The sequence below is a fragment of the Sebastes umbrosus genome, chromosome 11, assembly GCF_015220745.1.
Source record: "Sebastes umbrosus isolate fSebUmb1 chromosome 11, fSebUmb1.pri, whole genome shotgun sequence".
Taxonomy (NCBI): Eukaryota; Metazoa; Chordata; class Actinopteri; order Perciformes; family Sebastidae; genus Sebastes; species Sebastes umbrosus.
Genome location: NC_051279.1, coordinates 16,613,980 through 16,637,329, shown reverse-complemented (window position 1 = coordinate 16,637,329; position 23,350 = coordinate 16,613,980). Strand labels below are relative to the sequence as shown.

The 23,350-nt window shown below is 41.2% G+C and overlaps 3 protein-coding genes across 6 annotated transcripts in view; 2 read left to right on the top strand and 1 right to left on the bottom strand.

Moving 5' to 3' along the window:
* Positions 1-8,483, top strand: part of adam22 (ADAM metallopeptidase domain 22) — a 74,180-nt gene extending 65,697 nt beyond the window's left edge. For 2 of the 3 annotated variants that reach the window (XM_037784181.1, XM_037784182.1), the window contains exons 30-31: positions 4,342-4,465; positions 5,605-8,483. In XM_037784181.1, coding sequence (XP_037640109.1) covers positions 4,342-4,465; positions 5,605-5,625 — 145 coding nt within the window. In that variant the 3' untranslated portion in view covers positions 5,626-8,483. Of the gene's footprint in view, positions 1-1,474; positions 1,562-4,341; positions 4,466-5,604 lie in introns of all 3 variants that reach the window. The other variant, XM_037784183.1, reaches the window with a different exon arrangement.
* A 61-nt stretch (positions 8,484-8,544) lies between these two features.
* On the bottom strand, positions 8,545-14,329 carry gtpbp10 (GTP-binding protein 10 (putative)). Its single transcript, XM_037784184.1, has 10 exons — positions 14,181-14,329; positions 12,857-13,050; positions 12,567-12,658; positions 12,184-12,328; positions 12,010-12,083; positions 11,841-11,893; positions 11,622-11,729; positions 11,446-11,523; positions 10,412-10,535; positions 8,545-9,654 (listed from the first exon to the last, which is right to left on the bottom strand). Exons 1-10 carry the CDS (start codon positions 14,211-14,213, stop codon positions 9,443-9,445), a joined length of 1,113 nt encoding a protein of 370 aa, XP_037640112.1. The 5' UTR covers positions 14,214-14,329; the 3' UTR covers positions 8,545-9,442.
* A 2,362-nt stretch (positions 14,330-16,691) lies between these two features.
* Positions 16,692-22,594, top strand: osgin2 (oxidative stress induced growth inhibitor family member 2). Of its 2 annotated transcripts, none has more exons than XM_037786226.1 (6): positions 16,692-17,150; positions 19,617-19,709; positions 19,881-20,017; positions 20,104-20,295; positions 20,394-20,485; positions 20,569-22,594. In XM_037786226.1, the coding sequence occupies exons 2-6, from the start codon at positions 19,643-19,645 to the stop codon at positions 21,749-21,751; spliced, it is 1,671 nt and encodes a 556-aa protein (XP_037642154.1). In that variant the 5' UTR covers positions 16,692-17,150; positions 19,617-19,642; the 3' UTR covers positions 21,752-22,594. The 2 variants fall into 2 exon arrangements, with proteins under 2 accessions (XP_037642154.1, XP_037642153.1); XM_037786225.1 differs by lacking the exon at positions 16,692-17,150 and adding an exon at positions 17,209-17,404.
* Positions 22,595-23,350: the final 756 nt, after the last annotated feature.

The window sequence follows — 23,350 nt, the reverse complement described above, 5'->3', positions numbered from 1 at the left end:
AATGGTGTTTGAATGACAATGAAGGTCTATGGCACAGAGGAATAACTGATATCAGGCTTTGGCTACATTAACGGTACGTTTTAGTTAGATAGATGGATGGATGGATAGATAGATAGATAGAGAGATAGATAGATAGATGGATAGATAGATAGATAGATGGATGGATGGATGGATAGATAGATAGATAGATGGATGGATGGATGGATGGATGGATGGATGGATGGATGGATGGATGGATAGATAGATAGATAGATAGATAGATAGATAGATAGATAGATAGATAGATAGATAGATAGATAGATAGATAGATAGATAGATAGATAGAAAGATAGATAGATTAATAGATAGATAGATAGATAGATAGATAGATAGATAGATAGATAGACAGATAGATAGATGGATAGATAGATAGATAGATGGATGGATGGATGGATGGATGGATGGATGGATGGATGGATGGATGGATGGATGGATAGATAGATAGATAGATAGATAGATAGATAGATAGATAGATAGATAGATAGATAGATAGATAGATAGATAGATAGATAGATAGATAGATAGATAGATAGATAGATAGATAGAAAGAAAGATAGATAGATTAATAGATAGATAGATAGATAGATAGATAGATAGATAACTTTATTAATCCCAGTGGGAAATTGTACCGTTACAGCAGCAGGATCAATTTATTGTTGGTTTTGTTTTTTTTATTAGATTTGTTGACAATAAGAAAATAAAGAATATAACTGTCCTTATCTGTTAAAGGTGTAGCGTAGCTCTAGAAAAAAATGCTCTCCTCAAATTTAGTATCAGAGATAGAGAGAGGTATAAAGAGTATGAGCCTTGCGAGCTATTCTAGTAACAAGACAGTGAGATCACGTTGTCTCTTTGCAGTGTGAACTCGCTGCTCTTGTCTGGCTCGTGAGGCTGTAATACACCTCTAAATCTTTTAAACTCACCTTGTACTCTTGTGAACCAGTAAAGTATTTGCATACTGTATATGCCTGTTGACTGTGAATGAACAGTGTGCACTGGCTGCCTCCCAGCCCGGCGTGTTGGTCGGTTTGTTTGAAGGTCTTGGCATTAAAATTGTTTGCAGTGCAACCTGTTCTAATAGCAAGCATGAGACTGACTGCTAACTGCTTGGAATGATGTGACATGTAACCAATATGCAACTGAGCCTGTAACACACAACACAGCTGTTTGTGATTTCCGTGGTGCCGTTTTCATCTGAAACCACACACAGGTCTGTCTGCCATCTTCTCACCATTTTCTCAATTGCATCTTGGTGTTTGTTCAGGATATCTTTGCTCTGCTCTGCTTTCCTAAAATATTTCCTCTTCCTCTCTCCCCCCCTCCCCCACACTTGCTTATTTCTGGAGATTTTCTGTCCTTTTTCTTTTCCTTCCTTCCTTTTCTCTCTTCTCCCCCTCCTTGTGTTGTGTCCATCACCCCCTTCCCCCTCCCACAGGTATTTAACCCCTCGCTTCAAAGAGTTTTATGATGTAACTAAATGGGTAGAAGATGTGAATAGAAACACTGAAGAACCTTGCCTTAGGTATTACCTCAGACCATGTCCCGTACCCCACACGCTTGTCTAAAAACCCCCTCACTTTTGGTTTGATTTGTGGCTTGGTCAAGGAAAGTAACAATTAGCTCCAATCTGGACGTTTAAAAGTAAAATCTCAGAGAAATGGACAGCTGGCATGTTGTGACTTGGAGTTCCTAAAAGGGGTTGCTGCTGAGTATTAAAAAAGATAAAGATTTGTTCTGCTGTATAATATCTCCTGTTTTATGTCATTCTTCCTTTTAGTTTGAGTGAAGACATTCATTTTGTTTTTGATCAGCTGCACTTTACTTTGCTGACTTTTATTTTCGGCAAATCATTCTGCAAAAAAATACCGGCTCTTACTGCCTGCGCTAGTGTGACAACTATAATACAGTCATGTTATTCCTAATTTCTCCTTATTCCCTTCTTTGCTTCTCTCCCTCAGTCTCTTGTTGCCTCTGCATGTATGTTGCGTGTTGTTCTGTCAGTAAGTGTCTGTGTGTCTCGCTACCGGTGACCTCACGTGCCTTCGCGTCGGTGTGATGTCACCGCCGAGCCAAACATTTTGGGCGCCGCGCTGACATCATCACTGTGCTGCTGTGATAAACTGTAGGCCACTACTCTGATCCAAAGTCTATAGATGATCACAAGGTTTCCTTGACAACAACAAGGAAGCTCATGGGCTCTGTACAGCGCCGGCCCCATGTCAACGCACCGACTGTTTCCTCACTTCTACAAGATAAACGTCACCAAACAGTCAATCAGCACTGTAATCTATAGACCTTCACTGTGTCCCCCCCCCTGTTATTACATCTACTGAAGGATGAAACAGTCCAAAGGAGTGGAGACATGTGGAGGGTTACATCAGGGAGCCCTGGTTCCAAAAGTAAATCTAAAGACTCATTTTTCTCACGGACAATGTTACATAACTAAATATTTCCAGCACTTAAATCAGCACAAAGTGCTCCTGATTAAATTGTCTCTACAAGAAAGTAGCAGCTGCTTAAAGAAAAAGTCTTTAATTAATCAAAATAAGTCACAGGTACCGTACAAGACTGGGTAAAAATCCCTTTACAAGACTACTGCGTTAAGAAAACAGCCAATCAGCAAGCTTAAAATGTTATTGCTAATGGCACCGGCTACAATAGGGTTTGATCCTCGTAGAATAACGGCATTATAATATATTTTTGTTGAGTTTTCTTATTTGGAAAAAGGACGATAGAGGACATTTTGTGTTGTAAAGATGAGACTGAGGCAAATTGTGATTTTGGGATATATAACAACACGGCCAACACTGTTTTGTAAGACGGGCTTCACTAGATACAACTTTGCAGTTTTGGTGCTTCCGTGTAGTTTGTGTTGGAGTCTTGTCTGAACAGCGTTGCCACACACGAGCGCGCACGGGACACCGACCCGCAATGATTTATACGTGTAAGAAGTTACAAAACAGTCCCTTTAAGCAGGTATAATGTTTAACATCTTAGTTTAACACATCTGCAGTCAAACATTTCCTCATTAGCACTAAATACAGCTTAGGCTGACATCATTCGTTTTGAAGTTATTGGTCATAAACCAAAGTATTAGACAAATTGTAATTTTGACCCTAAGAGTTAAGGGTTCATCAAAGAAGTTACAATTCATCCTGAGGTGGACATGAATGTTTGTCCCACATGTCACTGCAATCCATCTCATAATCATCTCACTCAAACCACAAATGTAAAAAAAAAAGGGGATCACAAAATTCAGTAGGATTCATCCTCTGGGGGGCATGAATGTCATGAAATGTAATCTTAATTCATCCAATATGTTGAGATATTTCAGCCTGGACCAAAGTGGTAGACTGCCATCCATAGAACCACTGACTAAAAAAAGCTTTGTTTCTTGGAAAAGGATAGCCAGAGCACTTCAGTAAATCACTTAATTATTCACGGAAAATTCTTAAATAATATTGACGTTTTAAAAAATAATATGGGAATTTAATGTGAGAAAAAATACTTGTGGAACCAGTGGTCCACCCGCTCCCTCCACTACTTTGACCAATCCAGGTATTTCCGATCACCATACAGCAGCGGTGTAAACAAGCTGCTGTATACGGGGCAGGCTTTCTGTGGCTGTTTCACTGGACAGGAGCTCTTCCTGTGATTCTCTCAGTCTGTTGTTGTCACCCAGCTCCGGTCTGGTCTGCCGTCCCAGTCACCTCATCATACTCACTGCTCCCAGCATTCCCCATTTAAACACACACACACACACACACTGATCCAGCTTTTCAAGACTACACACCAGCTCAGCAGAGGTTACCTTTAGCAGCATGTGTTTTTAACAGTGGCTAAAGGTGAATTTCTGCAAATTGCGGCCTATTTGTGTGTCAGTGCCCGATGATGACGACAAAGTAATGCTGTGGCAGGATGAAGCATGTGAGTTGCAGAAAACTGTGACTATACCCACACCGCCGCTGGGAGGCGTGAACTGCTGTGTACACTAGGTACATACTGTGTACAGAGGTTGCCCCTAAAAGCTGAACTATGGTTCTTTATGGTTTTTTTAACAGATTACATGATATGTCTGTCTCTGTGTTTTTGTTGAACAGCAGTTAAGAGCTTTTAAGATCAACCTCTCTCTTTAGGGAGGTGAATAATTAGAGCAGCTCAAGAAGGATGTTGCCCAAAGTCACAGATCTAACGTTATCTCCTGAACCTTTATCCGTCTGTGTCTTTGGCCAACTTAATCCTAAAACAAAACAGAACATAAGAGGCAATATTTTAATAATGTCACCTCCTCTTTTTCCTCAGGACGCTATCCCCTGCCAAGTCTCCCACTTCCTCTACAGGATCTATTGCATCCAGCAGGAGATACCCGTACCCCATGCCCCCTCTACCCGATGACCAGAGGAAAGCCAACAGGCAGAGCGCCAGGGCAAGTATCAATCAGGAGCACATGACACTGATTATAACACTGATTCAGCCATGAAGACTGATTTTCAATACAGTGGAGATTCTGCACAAAATAGGGCAGGTCATTAAGGAACAGCGTGTAACATTGCAGAAGATCTATTGGCAGAAATATAATATAATATTAATAAGTATGTTTTCTTTAGTGTATAATCACCAGAAAATAAGAATCGTTGTGTTTTTGTTACCTTAGAATGAGCTGTTTATATCTAGAGCCAGCCGCCATGTTTCTACAGTAGCCCAGAACGGACAAACCAAACACTGGCTCTAGATAGGGACATTTGCGGTTTTGCGTTTTTGCGTCAGCCACTGTAGTTCTCCTATACGCTTGGCACACGGGAGAAGTTCAATAAGGTCTCAGTTGGTTGCAATCTGCAACCTAACCACTAGATGCCATCAGATCCTACACACAAGACTTAAATCTCAGTAGTTATTTAAAACAATGGTTAATACGTTGTGACAGGTCTTCATACGTGGATAGGGTTAGTGTCGTGTGTTCATGGCTTTACAAAGACAAAACTATGAACATTGAAAGTTACTGTAATGCTGCTAATGAGGATCATGATGTAAAAGCTGCTGTTATTTTTGTCTTTTTGTTATTATAATATAAAAAGATAAAATAAGACCAGCCTTATCTTTTAAAGGAACAGTGTGTTATGCACCTTTCGTATTTTTACGTTACCTGAAGGCCACCGTAGTTCTCCGATACGCTTGTGAAACTGCGGTAACGCGAACAACAGAGTGCAAAACCGTGGTACTGCCAGCCGCCGTCTGACTTCCGTTGCTCCTAAAGTAGTGTTATTATGGTAAGGATGGCCTCTGAGCAAGGCGAACGGCGTTACCACGGTTTTGCACTCGGCGGCTCACGTTACCGCAGTGTTGGAAAAGGAGGAGTGAGCAGAGGGGTACTCAGTTGGTTGCAATCTGCAACCACACCACTAGATGCCGCCAAAGCCTACACACTGTACCTTTAAGTACAAAGACAGAACCAAATCCATGTAAATAAGAAGTGAGGTGAACAAATGTTAAAATGTCTTTTCTTTCATCTTCTCCTCCCCACCCCTTTCTCTTTTCTGTGCTTTTCCTTTCTTCTCCTCTACTCAGCTGTGGGAGACTTCAATATAACAGCCTTCTTACCCACTCAGACCTCGAGGAACTACACTCGTCTCTTCTTTTCTATGAATGAAAAACACAAAAATGAAACAAAATTGACTCTAAGCGATTTAAGAGAAAGCGAGAGAGCGCCCCCCACCGGAGTGGAAATAGGCAAAGGTGTGTGTGAGTGAGTGTGTACAAGCATCTCCGAGGCTGTCTTTCCAGACGGCGTCATTCAGCGGATCTCTACAAGGCGATGCAGAGTGCCGAGAAACCAGCTCCACATCCACTCCAGACCAGCTGGAGCTCAGACTGAGCTGTTCCTGTCTGCTCAGGCCTCATCTATGGGACTGGAAACCCCCTCCACTCCGACCCCCCCTTACTTGTCCTTAAACCTCAACACTACATCCTCTCTCCAACGCACATTACACTGCATCTCTGGATTTGTTGGATCATTTTTGACGCACGTGAATCACTGTAGAAACTCCAACACTGTATGCATGAGACAACCCTGATTATCAGCAACCTCCTCCAACTGAACAGACGAGAAGAACAGTGGTCCGATCTGAGAGGAAAGCATGCGAGGGGGCAGTGATTTTAATACCTTCTGTAGGCTTAGATGCTTTCTCTCCACTGTAGGTAACCCATATTGTATCACCAGTTATAGCCCATAACCCATGACATGGACCCAACCCGACCCCACCCTGCTCCTCTTCCCCTCGGCTCGTTTGTGCGTGTGTAAATATGTACAGCAAAAATACACACAGAGTATGTTTTTTGCTCTTATTTTGAAAGAGGAACAGATTGAGACGTCTCTTCCTGCCGTATTGTGTTGTAGACAGAAGCGGATCTCTGTAGATAAGCGTTAGAGACCCCGCACTCGTTTCTTCTGTCTGTGTTTCTATTTTTCGTCCTCGTTTTTTTTCCTCCTTCTGGCTTTTTTCCTGTGTGACTGTGACCTCTATAGCTTTCTTCATCCACAGCAGAATGTAAAAGTGTTTTTATATTATCTTAGCACTGGTTTTCATCCATCTCTGGGAGAAATACACAGACATCCAGTAATGAAAAAAGGAAGTATTGATTAAGATGTTGATTGTGGCACATTGAGAGTATTGCTGGAAGCGGCTGTTGATGAGTATTATTTAGGAAAAGTTAAATAGTTTTATGTGCCATTCCTGAGTGAAATGAATGGGATGTGTTTGGTGTAGTTATAGACGTTTCACTCATGGTGGTTTTTGGAAATTCCCCATTGATAAGATGTGTTTAGTTCCCCCTGATTCTACATTTGGGTATTTTGAGAGTGTGCTCCCCATTTCCACAATGAGAAGCAAGAAGTCGCTTAGATAAATATGAGAATAAGAATAACGTGAGAGCGGTTGATGACCCGACTCGGGCGAGGAAATCTGGAAAACTGTGATTGAAAATGTGCATTTTGGATTTAGCTGTGATGATTGAGATATTTAGCCTTGTAAATGATTAACTATGCTGTACAGTGCTTGCTGTTTGAGCTTGTGAAGACCAACAGCATGACAGTTCTATAATCAAATTAAGTTATTTCTCTGGTAGGCTATTTGTGAGACCATAACAGGAAACGAGCATGTCACTGAGAGACTTTTCCCCCTCATTGCTTAATTGCTGTTGTCTCAATGGGTTCGTGTACCACAGATTACACTGTTTGCAGGCAAAGTTGGGACAATTCATGGCAGGAAGTTGCAGGGTTTCAAAATGATTGAGTTTTGTGCTGATGTCATGCCAGTGTAGCTATTCAAGGTGGATTATTTTGGATCCCATATCACTCCCCAAAAGCATTTGTACAGTTACAACTCGTTGCTCTACCTTGTGTAGAAATTGTTGTCTTAAGGCCTCCTTTTTGTCATCTTACTGTTGTTTAGTTTGTTCCGGTGTGGGCACTTGTTCATTTGTAATTCATGTATGCATTAGGACTGTATAGGTAAAACGATCTTCACAATATTGGACTAATATTGCTACTAGTATCTTTTTTATTAAGTACCTTTGTAACGTTCACTTTTTTCTCAGCGTTATGTACAGCAACGATTCAAACTGTAATTAAGTGCATTATTGTAATTATGTGTGTTGATGAGTTCGAATGGAGACAGTTTTTTGAATCACATTTGTCCCGAAGGCCAATAGAAGCGGCCGTTCCTCTGGCATGTGCTAATCTGTATCATATAAGGTTTGGACACACATAACGTTGTAAATGAGATCTGTGTGGGCTCGTGATTTGCCTTCTACCAGAGCTGTCTTCTTTGCTCTGGTCTTCTTAAAGTATTGGTCAGTGTCTAGTGGCCCAGTCATCTTCCTGGGCTACCAAAGGCTGCGGAGAGCATCGTCTCAGAGCTCTTGAATAATATTTCTAACATCATAATACTGTGCTACAGCGAGACATTTGTCCTGGTGTTATGGACGTTGCACTGTACTACAGTCTGAGGACTCTCCGCTGAGGATGGGACCACGCAGGCGGCAGTGATTTCTGTCAATCCTCCAAACATATCTGCTGTATCTGCCTGCGCACGATTGGAGTGACAGATCCTAACAGGACAAAACGTGGCAAAACGTCCCCACAGATGAGCTGTCTGTCTCTGTCTGGCCAGAGACTTGAATGTATTCGTGTACCACCCAGTCTCAACCATGTGGTCCCATCCTGCCAGACACATCAGCACTCTGCTGCAGGAACCTTGAAAACCCCCCACATGTACTAGTTCAACTCTAAATACTGCAGTTGCTGTTTTTTTTTAATCTTTATTTTTTATTTTTGCCTGTATGCTGTACAGACTGATGATGCAAAAATCAACCCCCATATTTTTTTTTTTCCTCTTAATCATCCAGTATTGTAATATATTTAATATAAAATAAAACTTTCATCAACACATCTGTCTATGCTGATATTTCTAATAACTTTACTTGTAGAGGAAAAGATGGTAGAAGGTATACTGGAAAACTGACTTTATTATTATTATTTTTTTATTACAATATGATAAATATGCAACACAGTTGAGATGCACTGATCCATCCAATACTTACGTTGTTTAGTGGAACAAGTATCAGCCAGATGTGACCGATCCACAGTAAATACTTTGTCAATGTCATTATAAAATTCAGCTTTTCCACTATAAGTAGCATTTATTCAGTCATGGCAGACTCAGTAATCACAGTAATGCCTGGCCTCATGTTACCTTACATCAAAATGAGTTCAAAGATTTTAAACTTGAGGAAAAAGAGAACACTAGTGTCAGAAATCAGTACTCTGTATTAGCAGATACTCAGAGTTGAGGTATCCATATCAGCAACGGGGGGAGAAAAGGTTGGATCGGTGCATCCCTACAACACACACCAATGAAAAATAAATACAATCTTAATCTTCTCGAGCAATCGGATGAAACAGAAAAGAACTAGTTGCTACACCTGATGCACAGTTCCCCTCTTTCAAGGGTGCTAAGCACATTCTCTATAATTTAATGCATCTGGCACTAAAAGTAGTTTTGCTTTCTCCGTGCTTTACCAACAGCCTTTCATGGGTAAGCATATAAATATGTTGCAATATATCATTTCTGAATAAAAATGGTCCCTGTTAACTGTGGCTTGGATTTTGATAACAACGTCAGACCCAACAAGGGAGTATTCGAAGCACAGACCAACTCGTGGAGCCTCATAACGTTGGATGTTTTGGCTGAAACAGCCAGTGAAAGTTATCCTCCATCAGTTTCTGTTGTCCCAGGTGTTTCTCAGTGGATGCTGTTTACCTGCCATTAAAGTTTTACTGTTTTAGCAGACGACTCATCCGTCATTGTACGTCCCGCTCAAATGCGTGACCTATTGCCTGTGTTCATCACAAATGCTTGTGTGAGTTGCTCCTCAGAGTCTGCAGTCTGTCTTGATGGATGGCTTTAGTTGCCATTGCTGCATCTTCATCAAGCGATTCCCGGATGCAACTTTTCAAATGGTCAACACCAAAACCAGTGGAGGCAGAGACGGGAACCACATGTCTGAAGGTCATGTAGTTCTTCGGTATCATGTCGTCAGGCAACAGATCAGAGAACTCTGCAGCAACAGAAAAAAAACAGAATGAAAATTTAACAAAACAAAAGCCCAGTATGTATAATTGTCCTGTGATATAAATGGTTGTGATTCTTTGTTTTTTGGTTGTCATCAGTCAATATGCATGTGTAATGCTGCACCTTTCTGGGTTATTGTCCCATATACTGTATGTTAACCCTTTTATTATTGCAATTGATCCCAATTTAAACTATTTTCCCTGTCTTCATCTTAACAGGTACAAGGCTAACTTACAAGGCTAGCAAACTTTCTCATTTTACAGCTAAACAGTACACTACAAGATGTTTAGGAAAACATTTGAGTCGAGAAATAGGCATTACAGTAATTAAGAATATTGATTCATATTTGATCAGTGCTGCCTAGTTTGACCATTTGGACACACACCGGAGGACACACACCGGCACATGACTTTTTTTCATGATTTTCCATTATCTGTCTCGTGCACTACTGTCAGGATATAGTGACCATTTTAGAAAAATAACTTTTTTTTTAATCATATTTGCTACAATTCTGCCCACTGCAGCTTTAAGTATGGTTTGGCACCAAATTTAAACTGCCAAATACAAGGCGAAAGGTCATCATGATGGTCCTTTTTCACCTCGTTAATGCATTTACTGATGTCTCAACCCAGAGCCAAATGCATTAATAGTTTGTATGTCTGTGTGTGTATATATATTGCATTATGAATAAATGAAAAACATTAAACTTATGAATAAAATAGTAATGAATCCATCAAATTTACCGTCTGGATTTTGTAGTTGCTCCTTCAGCTCTGCTAGTTTGTCCTCAGCATCTGGCAGGTCCATTTTGTTCACCACCAGTAAAGCAGGCTTTGATACAAGCTCCTCTTTGTACAACTCCAGCTCCTTGAGGCCGTGGTGAGGGAGGAGGAGGAGAAGAATTATTAAGGATCTTTCAGTAACCAATTAAAACAATGGATGATTAATATATGCACGTCAGCACTAAACTCTCTTTTTGCTGCTGCTATCTACAGTATATGTCCTGCTTGTCTGCAATGTAGTTTTATATGTATAAATGTCAATACTGCTTCTAACAACTGTGTGTCCTTTTATTTAAACTGCACACCCTGTTTTATCCATTTTTGCTCCAATGTATTTCAGGAAGCCCTTTAAACTGCATGCCCCGTTATTGTTTTATGTATTTTAAGAAACATTTTGTAACACTTTGAAAAACAATCTTTTGGCATTAAAAAGCTTGACACCTGAACTGTAATTCCTGTTAATTTTGAAGATCTTTTTACGTTGTTCGTGTATGATTTATTATTTTAATGAATAACAATTCACTAAATTTATATCTAAGTATTTATTTGTTACATTTTGTTTTACAAAGTTAGGAAAGCAATGTTAAAGTCAAGCCTGATGTTGCCTTACACATAAATGAATGATCCCAGTCACTTCCACACAGTGAGGCATACTGCTCATTGATTAAACACTGGTATCGGATCGGTACTCTGTATCGGCCGATACCCAAAGCCCAGGTATCGCTATCGATAGCGGGGCTGAAAAATATGGATCGGTGCATCTCTAATTTGGGCATTTTATTAATTAGCACGGTCCCTTCTCTCAAATAAAAAAAACAAACAAAAAAAAAAGAGGATGGAGAAGGTAAATAAATGGAGGGCATGAAGTGGATGGATCAGGAGTCAAGTCAAAGAGAAGAATGGTAAGAAGAATAGCTACAATTAGAACTTTGTAAAAATCACATGACATATTTTGAGTCTTTCATAATATCACCTCAGCTACCATAACCGCTCACCTTGGTAAGAAGTTGAACAGCTTCAAAGGCCGACCTAAACGGTGTTTTACTTGCCAGCTGGAAACCGCAAACATCTACCTGCAGCCAGACAAAGCACAACCAAATCAAACTCCATCATCATCATCATCATCATCATCATCAGCTGGTTATTCTGACCACATTCTGTCACTACGCACCACAAACAGAAGCTGCTTGGTCCTCTCCACATGTTTTAGGAACTTGTGGCCCATGCCTTTGTTTATGTGAGCTCCTTCAATCAGGCCCGGGAGATCAGCAACAGAAATCTACCAAAAATAAAAAATGTATTAGAGCATCAGTCAATGAGGGGAAACCACTAAAAACAAACAAATTCAATGAACAGTTAAAGGACAATACACCAATATGCATTCCCATACCTGCTTGTAATCTTTATACATCAGTTTGCCGATCTCCGGCTTCAAAGTTGTGACTGTGAAGATTTTAGAAATGCCATTAATAAAAAATATATCACAGCATATTCAAAGTAAAATGCATAAATAAGAACACAAACACAGTTTGTACATGTGTGTTGTATGATGTACTCACAAGCGTAATTGGCAATCTGAGGTGTGGCATTAGACATGGCAGTCAGGAGAGAGGACTTTCCTGCATTTGGGAACCTGATGGTGAATCAGCACCAAGAAAATCAGATATTTAAGAGAAATATTTGAGTCTCCTCTTCAATGAACCAATATGTACATTTGTGTTTCATGTTCTCACCCAACAAGGCCCAGGTCAGCGATGAGTTTGAGGTCCAGCCTTATGTGTTTGGTCTGTCCCTTACTGGACTCAAACGCAGAGCGGATGGTGCCTCCAGGTCCTCCTTTCGCCACCATCAGACGATCACCTTCAGTATTCAGGTCACCTTGGAGAGAGATGGGTTGAAAAAAATATGAGTTTTTACTGCAACATCAGTTGACTATGCTTCTCCCATTTGATTATTGATACATTCTATACCACAAATGATGTACTTAATACCATAAACAACCTCAAAGCAAAGTAAGGGCTCTATTAGAAAATAAAACTGTAACGTTCTATCACTGACTATACTGACCATGGATTGTACAAACTGGAGGAGGTATTATAAAAGTTGTTTGACATACCAAGGAAATTGCCATCATCAGTGGTGACTGTAACGCCAACAGGAGCCAATATCTCCTCGTCATTCCCCCTCTCTCCTTTCAACGCTCGGACACTGTGGATAAATACAATTCACACACAATAAATACACACAACAGCTCTTAGCATCTGTTCTACAACATGTTTGAGGATCTCTGTCAAACATAAATCATCAACTGATGTCAATGATTGGTGAATGATTGCCAATAATATTAACAGATACTCTGATGTGGCACTTTAAAGGAAACATAGTGTTGTGTTTGTAGATACAAACCTGCTGTTGGCTCCTGATCCACCTACAAAACGCTTCTGGGGGTACTTGTCCTTGACCCTCTTCAAGGTCATGTTCTTTGAAGCTACCACCCAAACATCTCCTCCGTTACCTCCCTGTCCACCGAGACGGGGTAGACCCATGCCCCCACCGCCTCCACGGACGTACAGACGGAGGTTATCCACAAAGTTTCCATACTGCAGGAGGCAGAAAAGAGACATTACAGTGATGAGATTAATAAAGTATCAAAGTACCTTTAGAGACCCCTACTAATAAACAGCTGCCCCACTGACCCCAACAGGTAACCTAAACTACTAAAATGTTTTAATTTTTACAAACATTTATTGAAATGCGTCAGTAATGTGAAAAAGAGAAGCCTGGGAGAAAGAGATAGGATGACATTTGATTATGTTTTTTCTTTCCATTCCTCCATCCATGAAGAAAGTAAGGTTGGTTTTATTTGCATTTTGAATAACAGATCATTTTTAATTTTTAGGGGGAGATAGCATAGAAGTGGTACATCATCTGAAAACTGGGAACCTGAAAATGAATTTGAGATGCAGCTCAGCACTGTTCAAGATTCAAGATGTTTATTGTCACGCCGGTTATACAAGTACAATCGTGTGAAATGCTTTTTGCTGGGAAGCTCCATTAAAAATAATATTACAATTATAAAAGGAAATACTTTGTACAAGGCATATTAAGAACATATACAGTATAAGATATATGATTGAGGAATTGCACTTGTTTATTGCACTGTTTGTGTGAGAAAGTGTTATATGAATTATCTAATTAAAATACTGTGCACATTTTTTCAAGTCATAAATCAGAAATAAACATTAATTCATAAATTAATTAATCAATGCTGCTCAGAAACCCCCTTATTGTCAATCTACCTATGAAAGCCATCCATCCTCTGAATGCTCTAGGTCTCTAGTTTGTGGGGCTGTGATTATCCTAGAGGTCACCACAGGTCATTTTATACAGTGAGGTTAAATTAAAAAAAAAAGAAAAAAAAAAGGTCTCTCTACAATGAAATGGCCACTATAGAGACTAACATCATCACACATGAATACAATTGGGCTCATTGAATCCAAAGAGTTTTCCAGTCATACCACAGGTTGCTAGCATCATATTAGGTTTATAGGCTGAAGAAAAGGCAAATGCTGGCTGGAGACCACACACACCAAGTGAGTCAATGTAGATGCTCTGACAGCAGTTAGCTGACAGCTAGCTGGCCAGCCAATGTCATCATTAAAGTTGTTAGTAAACAGCCACTGTTGGATTGTTTTCTTGAGATTAAAATGATGTCTACAACAGTCCTTACTTTCCGGAAGCAGATCCTACTGAGCTGGACCATCTTCAGAGGTGTTTATTGACACTTTGTCCTGTTGTTGACTGAGCTAGCTGCTAGCTGACATGTGTTTGTATGAAGGACCGGAAGTGTTGGGTTCCTTCCTCGCAGCTGATTGGATGATGAGGCAAAGAGGCGGGACTCCGCAGGGCTGAGTGACAGCTGCTGAGACCAATGTCTATTGCTGAGACCCTGGTCCCTTTTTTAATGCATATAAACAAAGAATTATACCAACATGTGAGGTTGTAGCTCCTGCAAAAACAGAAATAGTTTATAAATACGTATGAATCACCAAGATAAACTGCACCTTCCAACTTACCTTTTTACAGTCTCTTCTGCACTATATTCACTTTTTTAATAGTCCTGTATCACAGCTGTTAGCCTGCACTATATTCAGTTTTAACAGTTCTTCATCTCCTTGTATTTTTATATCTGGTATATTTTTTTGTACTTTGCACCACTACTTTTTTACTGCCTTTTTACTAACATGTTTTGCACTATGGAACTGTGATGCTGGAAACTTGAATTTCCCTCGGGACCAATAAAGTTTCTATCTATCTATCTATCCACCTAATATTTTAAATATATGGCTTACAAATTGTGCATATCAGCTGATTTATCAGAATTAGCCACCAAATAAAAAACAGTTGTGAAATATAAAAATTAACTAAAAGGTAGGTCAGGTGGAAAATGTATCGAAATTACTTGGTGTTTTCCTTTACTACAGTCCAAATGTACTCATGAGCATAAAGCCTCATGTTTAATTGATTACAAACTTAATGGTTCACAATGTGGAAAATTGTCTTTGGCTTCACCGTACTGTTTTGAAAATAACACAAGGTAAATTAATGAAGACAAATATTGTGACATAGCCTCAACAAACAGCATGACTTTTCAAAGGACATAAATACAGTTAAAAACAGAGAGCAACTGCATGAAAGATTAAAATTGTAAGTTTCCCTATATGAGGCAGTACATGCTGAAAACACCCAAAACACGTTGGTATAAAAGCAACATTTTAAATAGGTCATTCAGTTCAAGTCAGACAAACTGTTAACCTCATTGCAACTGCATCATGGTGCAATAACATTGCAGCCCATATAACTATTTTAAGGTGAGTGGTCACATTTTTTTTTTTTTTTTTTTTTTTTACAGATATCTATACTTTCTACTCACCTCTGACAATAAAAAAATGATTGCATTACATTGTAAGATATTCCTGTAATTTTGTCCACCCACAAAATAAGTAATTAAGTTGGTGTGTGTATGTTCATTGACAAAACATAAAAAGTACACGTTTTAACATACAGTTTAGTTTTTGCCCCCAAACAGTGGAACCTGAGGATTGCAACTAGGGGTGCAACTCAAGTTTCATCCATCACGATACAATATTATATTGATTCTTTGGACAGCAATATGATATTTCCTGATATCACACAGTCTGCCACACAACGATTTAATTCAATTCAATTATTATTTTAAATAAAAAGAATAAATATAAAGTGTAAATTTCAAAATAAAGCTGTATCTTAAAGATGATATGTATCGATATTTTCACATTGCATCGATGATATTAGATGGTTGATCATTGAATTGATATATCAATCCAGATCAATGTATCGTTACACCCCTATTGCAACATGTGTCTGTTAGTTGGTTTGTTCTTCCATCACATTGGTCCAGTGTGAGCCACAAAATGATATGGATATTCATTGTCCTCAAAGGATAACTCTGATGACCCCCTGACCTGTCAACAAAAAAGTCTCCTTTACCAATGCTTACAACATGAAAAGGTAGCGCCACCATCAGGCCAAATCTTCCACTTGCAACATGCTGAAAGGTTATTATGGATTTTTTTGCCCAATGATGCCAACAATATTCTGCCTACTGCAGGTTTAATTCTGTCCAACACTTTAATATTGCAGGATGTAACACATATTACATCTGGCAGGGCTTTGATATATTATGGGCAAAAACGACATTGTCCTGAGCATTACTGAGATTTGTACAGTAAAAACTCTCCACTTAAAGGTCCAATATTATAAAAAAATTAGACATTCATGTTTTTTTTATTATAAAGCAGGCTTAAGTCCTATATAAATACTGTGAAAGTATCGAAACACTAAATCCACAGGGAAATACACACAGCCCGTATTCAGAAACTCTGCATTTGAAACTCGCTGTCAGGATTTCTGCCCATTCATGATGTCCCGAATATACAATATTTAGACCCTTGACACAATTTTAAACATAAACATTCTAAATGTGTCCCAGTTTATTCCTGGTTGCAGTCTATGTGAATGTCATCAGCTGACAGGAAGTACACATGGACCCAAGCTGTTGCCTATCAACGCAATTCTGTTGCAAGTCCGTTGCAATTCCGTCAAAATGCGCTAAAACGGAGCGTTTCAGACAGAGGGGTAAATACAGGCCTATTCAGGCTGACAGTATGAGGAAAATAAAGTTTTTTTTAAAACATTACAGCATGTAAACATGTTCTAGTAGAAACACAAAATACAAGTATGAACCTGAAAATGAGCATGATATGGGACCTTTAATGCACCACTCAGTGACCAGCAGAGTGTCTGTGAGGAGGATGCTGAGGAGAGATGAAGATGCTGAGAGATGAAGATGCTGAGAGATGAAGATGCTGAGAGATGAAGATGCTGAGAGATGATGCTCTGAGTGTCTGTGAGGATGCTGAGAGATGATGATGCTGAGACATGATGCTGCTCTGATCTCTCTCTTCTTTCTCGCGCGCACGCCTGCCGGTGCAGAGATGCGCATGTGACGACAAAAGCAAAACGCAGGAGCCGGTTTCTCTCTGACACACACACACACACTCTGCCATCAAGACACAGAGAAGATCTACCTCTGCAGGCGTCATTTACAGGCTGGTCAGACCTGAATAAACCAGGTCTGCTCGGATTGAACTGCACGGAGGTAAGTGTGTGTGTGTGTGTGAGAGATGATGACGAGATAGAGAGAGAGAGAGAGAGAGAGAGAGATAGAGAGAGAGAGAGAGAGAGAGAGAGAGAGGAGAGGAGAGGAGAGGAGAGGTTGTGTCTCATTAGCTCATGAAAGAGCCCGGACAGACAGATCCTCCCACCGGTGTGTCTCTGCCTATTTATACAACCGCAGCCGTGGGTCGTGATAACAGGACGCCACTGGGACACAGAGACACACATCACAGCGCGGTAAGAGAGAGCCTGTTCTTGGTGCGTAATTTGACCTTAAACTATATGCAATGATGGTGACATACAGTAGCCGCGTGGCGCATGTGGCTCCTTCTTGTGCCTTATTGGATGCAGGCTGCAAAGGACCTCTGCTCGGAGGACAGGAGGAGGGTATATAGTGGGAGGTTTGAGCCCATGAGGATGATGTGTTTGATGGTGTATCATCCAGTTCCTCCATGCAGTAGCTATTACTGCAGCAACATCCACACACATCTATTAATATACAGTAGACAATCTAGAGCTGGTTTGAAGTTAACCTGATTTTGTAACTGACCTGCAGGATTTTCCATGCAAATTAGCACAAGTTGCAAAGATGATGCTGTATAGCTGTAGGCCTACATACCCTTCAAACAGTCAGAAAAAAATCCTGATTGAAATGCATTTTCAAGCATGCTTTCTAAATGTGTTATTCTATATTGACCACACTGATGTACTGTATATAGGCTATAGCCCACAGTGCTCTGGACACTATGTTCTAGAAAAGTATGGTCCATCCTCTCCACACATGCTGTATGTAGGCGCATGAAAGGGCAGGCAGCCAGTACAACAGACCAACAAAACTATCAACAACAACCAAGTCAACATTTCTAGTTATATCACATTTTTAGCTGTGGATGTATTGCGTTTGGATGATCTGCACTGTAACTGTGTTTTACTTTGGTATAATGGAGTTTATTTAAATGTTAAAAAAAAAAATTGTAAATAAAGCACAAAAGATTTTCATTTCTCATTATTTTTTTTTTCATGCATTTGTCATCTCAAATATATAAAATTGTATTGTGAAACATGATCCAAAAACATTACAGCACTGTTGTTGCATCATGCAGTATGTAACGTCTGAGGCAGTTGGAAGCTCGTAATAAAGCTAGTAATTGGACCTTTATATTGGGATTATTTTGTGATACTGTTCCTATTTCTGTTTATTGGTGGAAATTGATGACAAATGTAAAAAAAACAGTCTTATTTCAAATTAGAATAACATCTTGTGGATCTCCTGAAATCAACTTACGCAGATTTAAAAGGTTTGCAAAGTGAAAGTTCACGCAAAAAAACAACCCAAAAAACTGTTATGACTGGGTTTGTCAAATTGACCAGTGGCATGGAAATACCAGTATCAGCTTGCCAACTGGGGGCACAACATTCTCCAAACAGAGCAGGCAATGTGTGGAATCCCAGTGCTTTCAATGAAACGGGTAAACAAGCCAACGACCAAAGACAACCGGTTACAGACACAGGTCAGACAGGGGGAGGGAGGGAGGGAGGGGTGCACGTGAAATGAGGCGGACTGTATTGGCAGCGGGGAGTCATGGGAGTTTTAAGGCGGTGTGGGCAGTGTTTTGGTTAGTATGAACTATTGAAACTGGGGCAAGTGGGTACTGTTTGCTGTGGCTGGTGGGTAATGTTTTGGCGGGAGTGTCTGTGGTGGTGGTAGGTAGGTATGAGAGGAGGAGGAGCTCTGTCAGCGTGCCAGGACCACATTCTCACCCTGCTGCTGTTGAAAGGGGCGGTAAAGACATAAACAGGCCCAGCGGGATTAGGGCCCACTCGGAGGAGTGATCAGGGGGGATTTGCTGCCCGGCGGGCACACAATGGCACTGTCGCGTAACACACAAACACACACTGCACATGCTCGACGGCAACGGTTCACAACAGACCCAAGCCTACATAAATCTGATTAGAACTCCCCTTTGTTATGGAAGCGGCACCGGGGTTTACAGCCTGGCTAGCCTCGCCGCAGGCCATGTTTGATAGGACAGGGGCTGTGTGGACGTTGGCGGGATGGCAAAGAGAAAAGCTGGGGGCACGTTTTTGTTGTGGCGGGGTGTTTCCACGTGTGTGAAACCCCAGACAGACAGGGAGGGTCATAGCTGTGTGTGGAAGCACAATAACAGGATGAATAACGTTTTTTTCCCCACCATTCACTGTGTGTGTGTGCGTCAGCTGATGATGGTAGATGGAGACAGGATCTAAGCAAACATGAGACAACAACAACATTGGCAGACACAAAGACAGCAAGCCGGTTTGAACCTGTTCAAATAATCTGACTCAGAAACATTGAAGCAGTGGGGGGTGGGACGAAGCACAAAATGGGGCTTTGCTTTTAGTAGAGTATCAAATGGACGGTTACAGAAGTCTCTGGATCTTTTTTCTCATTTCTATCATTCTTCCTCAGTGCCGGCTCTGGCCCAGGCTGCAGCCATGCCTCTACTGGAAGAGACCACTTTGCCACAAGAGCACCCACCCACTGTCCCTGTGGTCATCATAGGTAAATGCTTTGCTCTTAACCTCCTGACCTTTAATGGTCTCAGTGTTACTCCAACTTGGCCCAAATCCTGCACACAAAAAGCATCTTTCTCAATCTAAGCTGTGTCAGGTAATTCTGTGTGCTCCTTTGTGATGCTAATCCACCATTTCCCAAACCTCGGTCTGTTTGTAGGCAACGGCCCATCAGGTATTTGTCTGTCCTACCTGCTGAGTGGACACAAGCCCTACCTAGATACAACAACTGTCCACCCAAACCCAATACTATACAGGAAACTGCAGGAGACCAAGCACCTATCCATCACTGAACAGGTAAAAACACCTATGAATTCCTTTCACATGTACACATGATCTCATAGTCACTCAGGTGTGTCATGGTAGAGACTTTCTTTTTGCAGGATCTGGAATATTTGAGTGAAGGCCTTGAGGGGAGGTCAAGGAACCCTGTGGCTGTGCTTTTTGACACACTTCTGCACCCCAATGCGGACTTTGGCTACGAGTTCCCCCCTGTCCTTCAGTGGAGGAGGGACAAGCAGCAACACATCCCCCATCTGGTGCTGGGGAGGGCAACGCCTGGAGGTGCTTGGCATGTAAGATACAAGGCTTAGTCTGCCACACTCTTTGTAACTATGCATATTTTCTGTCAATTGTTTTTATTCTCTGACATTGCATTCTCCTCTTTCCTCAGGCAATGGAAGGCTCAATGCTGACTATTAGTCTTGGCATCTGGATGGAGCTTCCCGGGGTTAACTACAGGGACTTGACCAACGGGAAACGCAGGTACTGAGAGAGGTTGATAGCAAAGGCATAGCTGAAGTCTTGGTTTGCTTCTTCTTTCCTCATCGTCTATCTCTTCTCTCTAGGGATGCAACCAGTGACAGAGCAACCCCAGAGGAGATCTCATCCTATTACCGTAACTATGTGAAGCTAAAGGGCCTCCAAAAGAATTTTGTTGACAACACCTACGTGACCTCTGTCCAGAAACTCTGCCGGGGGCACGAGGGGGAAGGTCTGGAAAATGGGCACACTGATCAAGGAGATGGAGGGGTGGGAGATGGTGGGAATGAAGGCTTTAAGGGAAATGGAGTTGAGTGTCTAAACAATGGGGGCGGCGGGGCTCTCTGGGAAGTAAGGGGGTACCAGCAGGTGCAGAACGACACTCATGTCCCATTCTCTCTGTTTGCTGAGAATGTGGTTCTGGCCACCGGTGCGTCCGATTCGCCGGTGCGATTAGGCGCAGAGGGGGAGGACCTACCATTTGTATTCCACAGCATATCAGACCTGGGTTTGGCTGTAAGCCGGAGAAAACTGGATATGAACTCTGATCCGGTTTTAATCGTAGGTGCCGGTTTAAGTGCTGCAGATGCAGTTCTGTGCGCTTGTAGCAGCAACATCAGAGTGCTGCATGTCTTTCGTAAGAGCGTAGACGACCCAGACCTCATCTTCAAACAGCTGCCCAAGACCCTCTACCCAGAGTACCACAAAGTCTACAACATGATGTCCTCTCAGACCTACACAAACGTGGCTCCCTCCTCTGCTTCAAACAGACCCCAGGCAGCAAGTATTGCCTCTTCAGTATGTGCCAAGATGTGCCCAAAGCCCCAACTCGCCGCAGGTAACATGGCAGGTAATGCCAGTGTCGGCCTGTTTCCTGACTACACCAGTTTCCCCGAACACTGCGTGGTGTCCTTCCAGTCAGACATGAAGTGTTTGCTGCAGGGGAACAACTCCCTCAAGGCATTCAAGATCTCCATGGCCCTAGTGCTGATCGGGACCAACCCAAACTTGTTTTTCTTGAAGGGGCAGGGCCAGTACCTGGGTCAGGATCCAACAAGACCCATCTCCTGCACGCAGAACCCCATTGACATCCACCCCTACACTTTTGAGTGTGCCAATGAGCCAGGTCTGTTTGCCATGGGCCCGCTGGTGGGAGACAACTTTGTTCGCTTTTTGAAGGGTGGCGCTTTAGGCATCGCCTCGTGTCTGCTGAAGAGACTCAAGAAGAAAGGGAAGCTCATCAGCAACGGAGTGAATAACTTCATTTGAGAGCATGATGGAGAAAAGAGCAACACGTTGGCCGTAGGGTACAGATTTCAAGCGCTCTTACCCACTGATGTGAACAGTGAAGGGGTAAACAAGAGTTTTTCATATATTTTAATCATTAGGCAGTGTTTTCTCTCATCAAAGCTAAGGCATTTTTACAACTTTCTGAGACCAAAAAGACAATGGATGTACACTAATTAGTTTCTGAAGAAACAAAAGACAGCTTTCAAGAGTCTTGTCTGACTTCATAAGAAGTCCCCAGAAGTCCAAGCTACCATGTGCCAATATTTTCTAGTCAATCTGTAACCTCACAACTGAATATTTTCATCAGGGTTATTTATTCGTTCACCATGTGTCTTTCAATCCATTTACTAACAACAGTGAAATTGCTGTCGTATCACACTTTAAGTCTCATTTGAGCTTTTTATGCTCAAAAGTAGAGGCCACTGCGCTCATTCTCCATGCAACTGTGTAAATGACGGACACGTGCAGAGCAATCTGTGGTCCCGCTTACAACGTTACGATCATCTGAACTCTAAGACAACCTGGAGTGGTGAGTGTTTGCAATAGTGGACACACACAAGATTTATCTCCGAACGTGTAACCCAACAAGTTCATGGCTAAGCAATCTTAATGTTCCTGATTATTCTGAGCCAACCATTTTTTAACTTCAGAGGATTCTTTGTTTAGCTGCTATTGTAGGTAGTTGGAGCCATATATACCTAAATAAATCTGAACTGTTGCTTTGGTTGCTGCTGACAGACTTTCTATGCAAATAATTTCACTTGCAGATCTGAATGTATTCTTGGACGCCGATTGCCAATTCCACTGTTTGGATTCAAGCATCCTGGCAAAAGATATGGTAATTAAAGGATCATTCTGGTGTTTTACATTTTTCTTCTTTTTTATTTATTTCCATACAGTTTGAACATCTTCAGATGGGTACTCCAGTGAACAGTGAAAATACTGGCAGTTTCTTTTAGTTTTGTTTAGATTTTCATTCAGAACAAGAGACTGCTACTGTAAATGCACATCGTCTTCTTCACAGCTTGCTTTTTTCTCTTTTTTTATTTTCCATAAAGATTGTGAATGTTCTCCCATTTGGCTGCCAACTTTCAATTCTGAGACATGGAAAGTTCTCATCAAATGAACCCATGCTTTAAATTGTGTCCCCCCATAATGATACATTTAGACAAAATAAAGATGGGCATGGTGTTCACTGAGAGGGTTCGTTAGCGGTAAAAAAAATATTAGAAAATAGGATAAAACAAGAAACACCAGTTTGGTCCTTTAACTTAAAGGTCCAGTGTGCAGGATTCAGGGGGATTTATTAACAGAAATGGAAAATAATATTCATAACTATGTTTTCATTAGTGTATAATCACCTGAAACTAAGAATCGTTGTGTTTCCGTTAGCTTAGAATGAGAACTTCATATCTACATAGGGAGCGGGTCCTCTTCACGGAGTCCGCCATGCAGTAGCCCAGAACGGACAAACCACACCCTGGCTCTAGAGAGAGCCTTTCACGTTTTTACATTACCTGACGGCCACCGTAGTTCTCTAACACGCATGTGAAACTGCGGTAACGTTAGCTGCCGAAT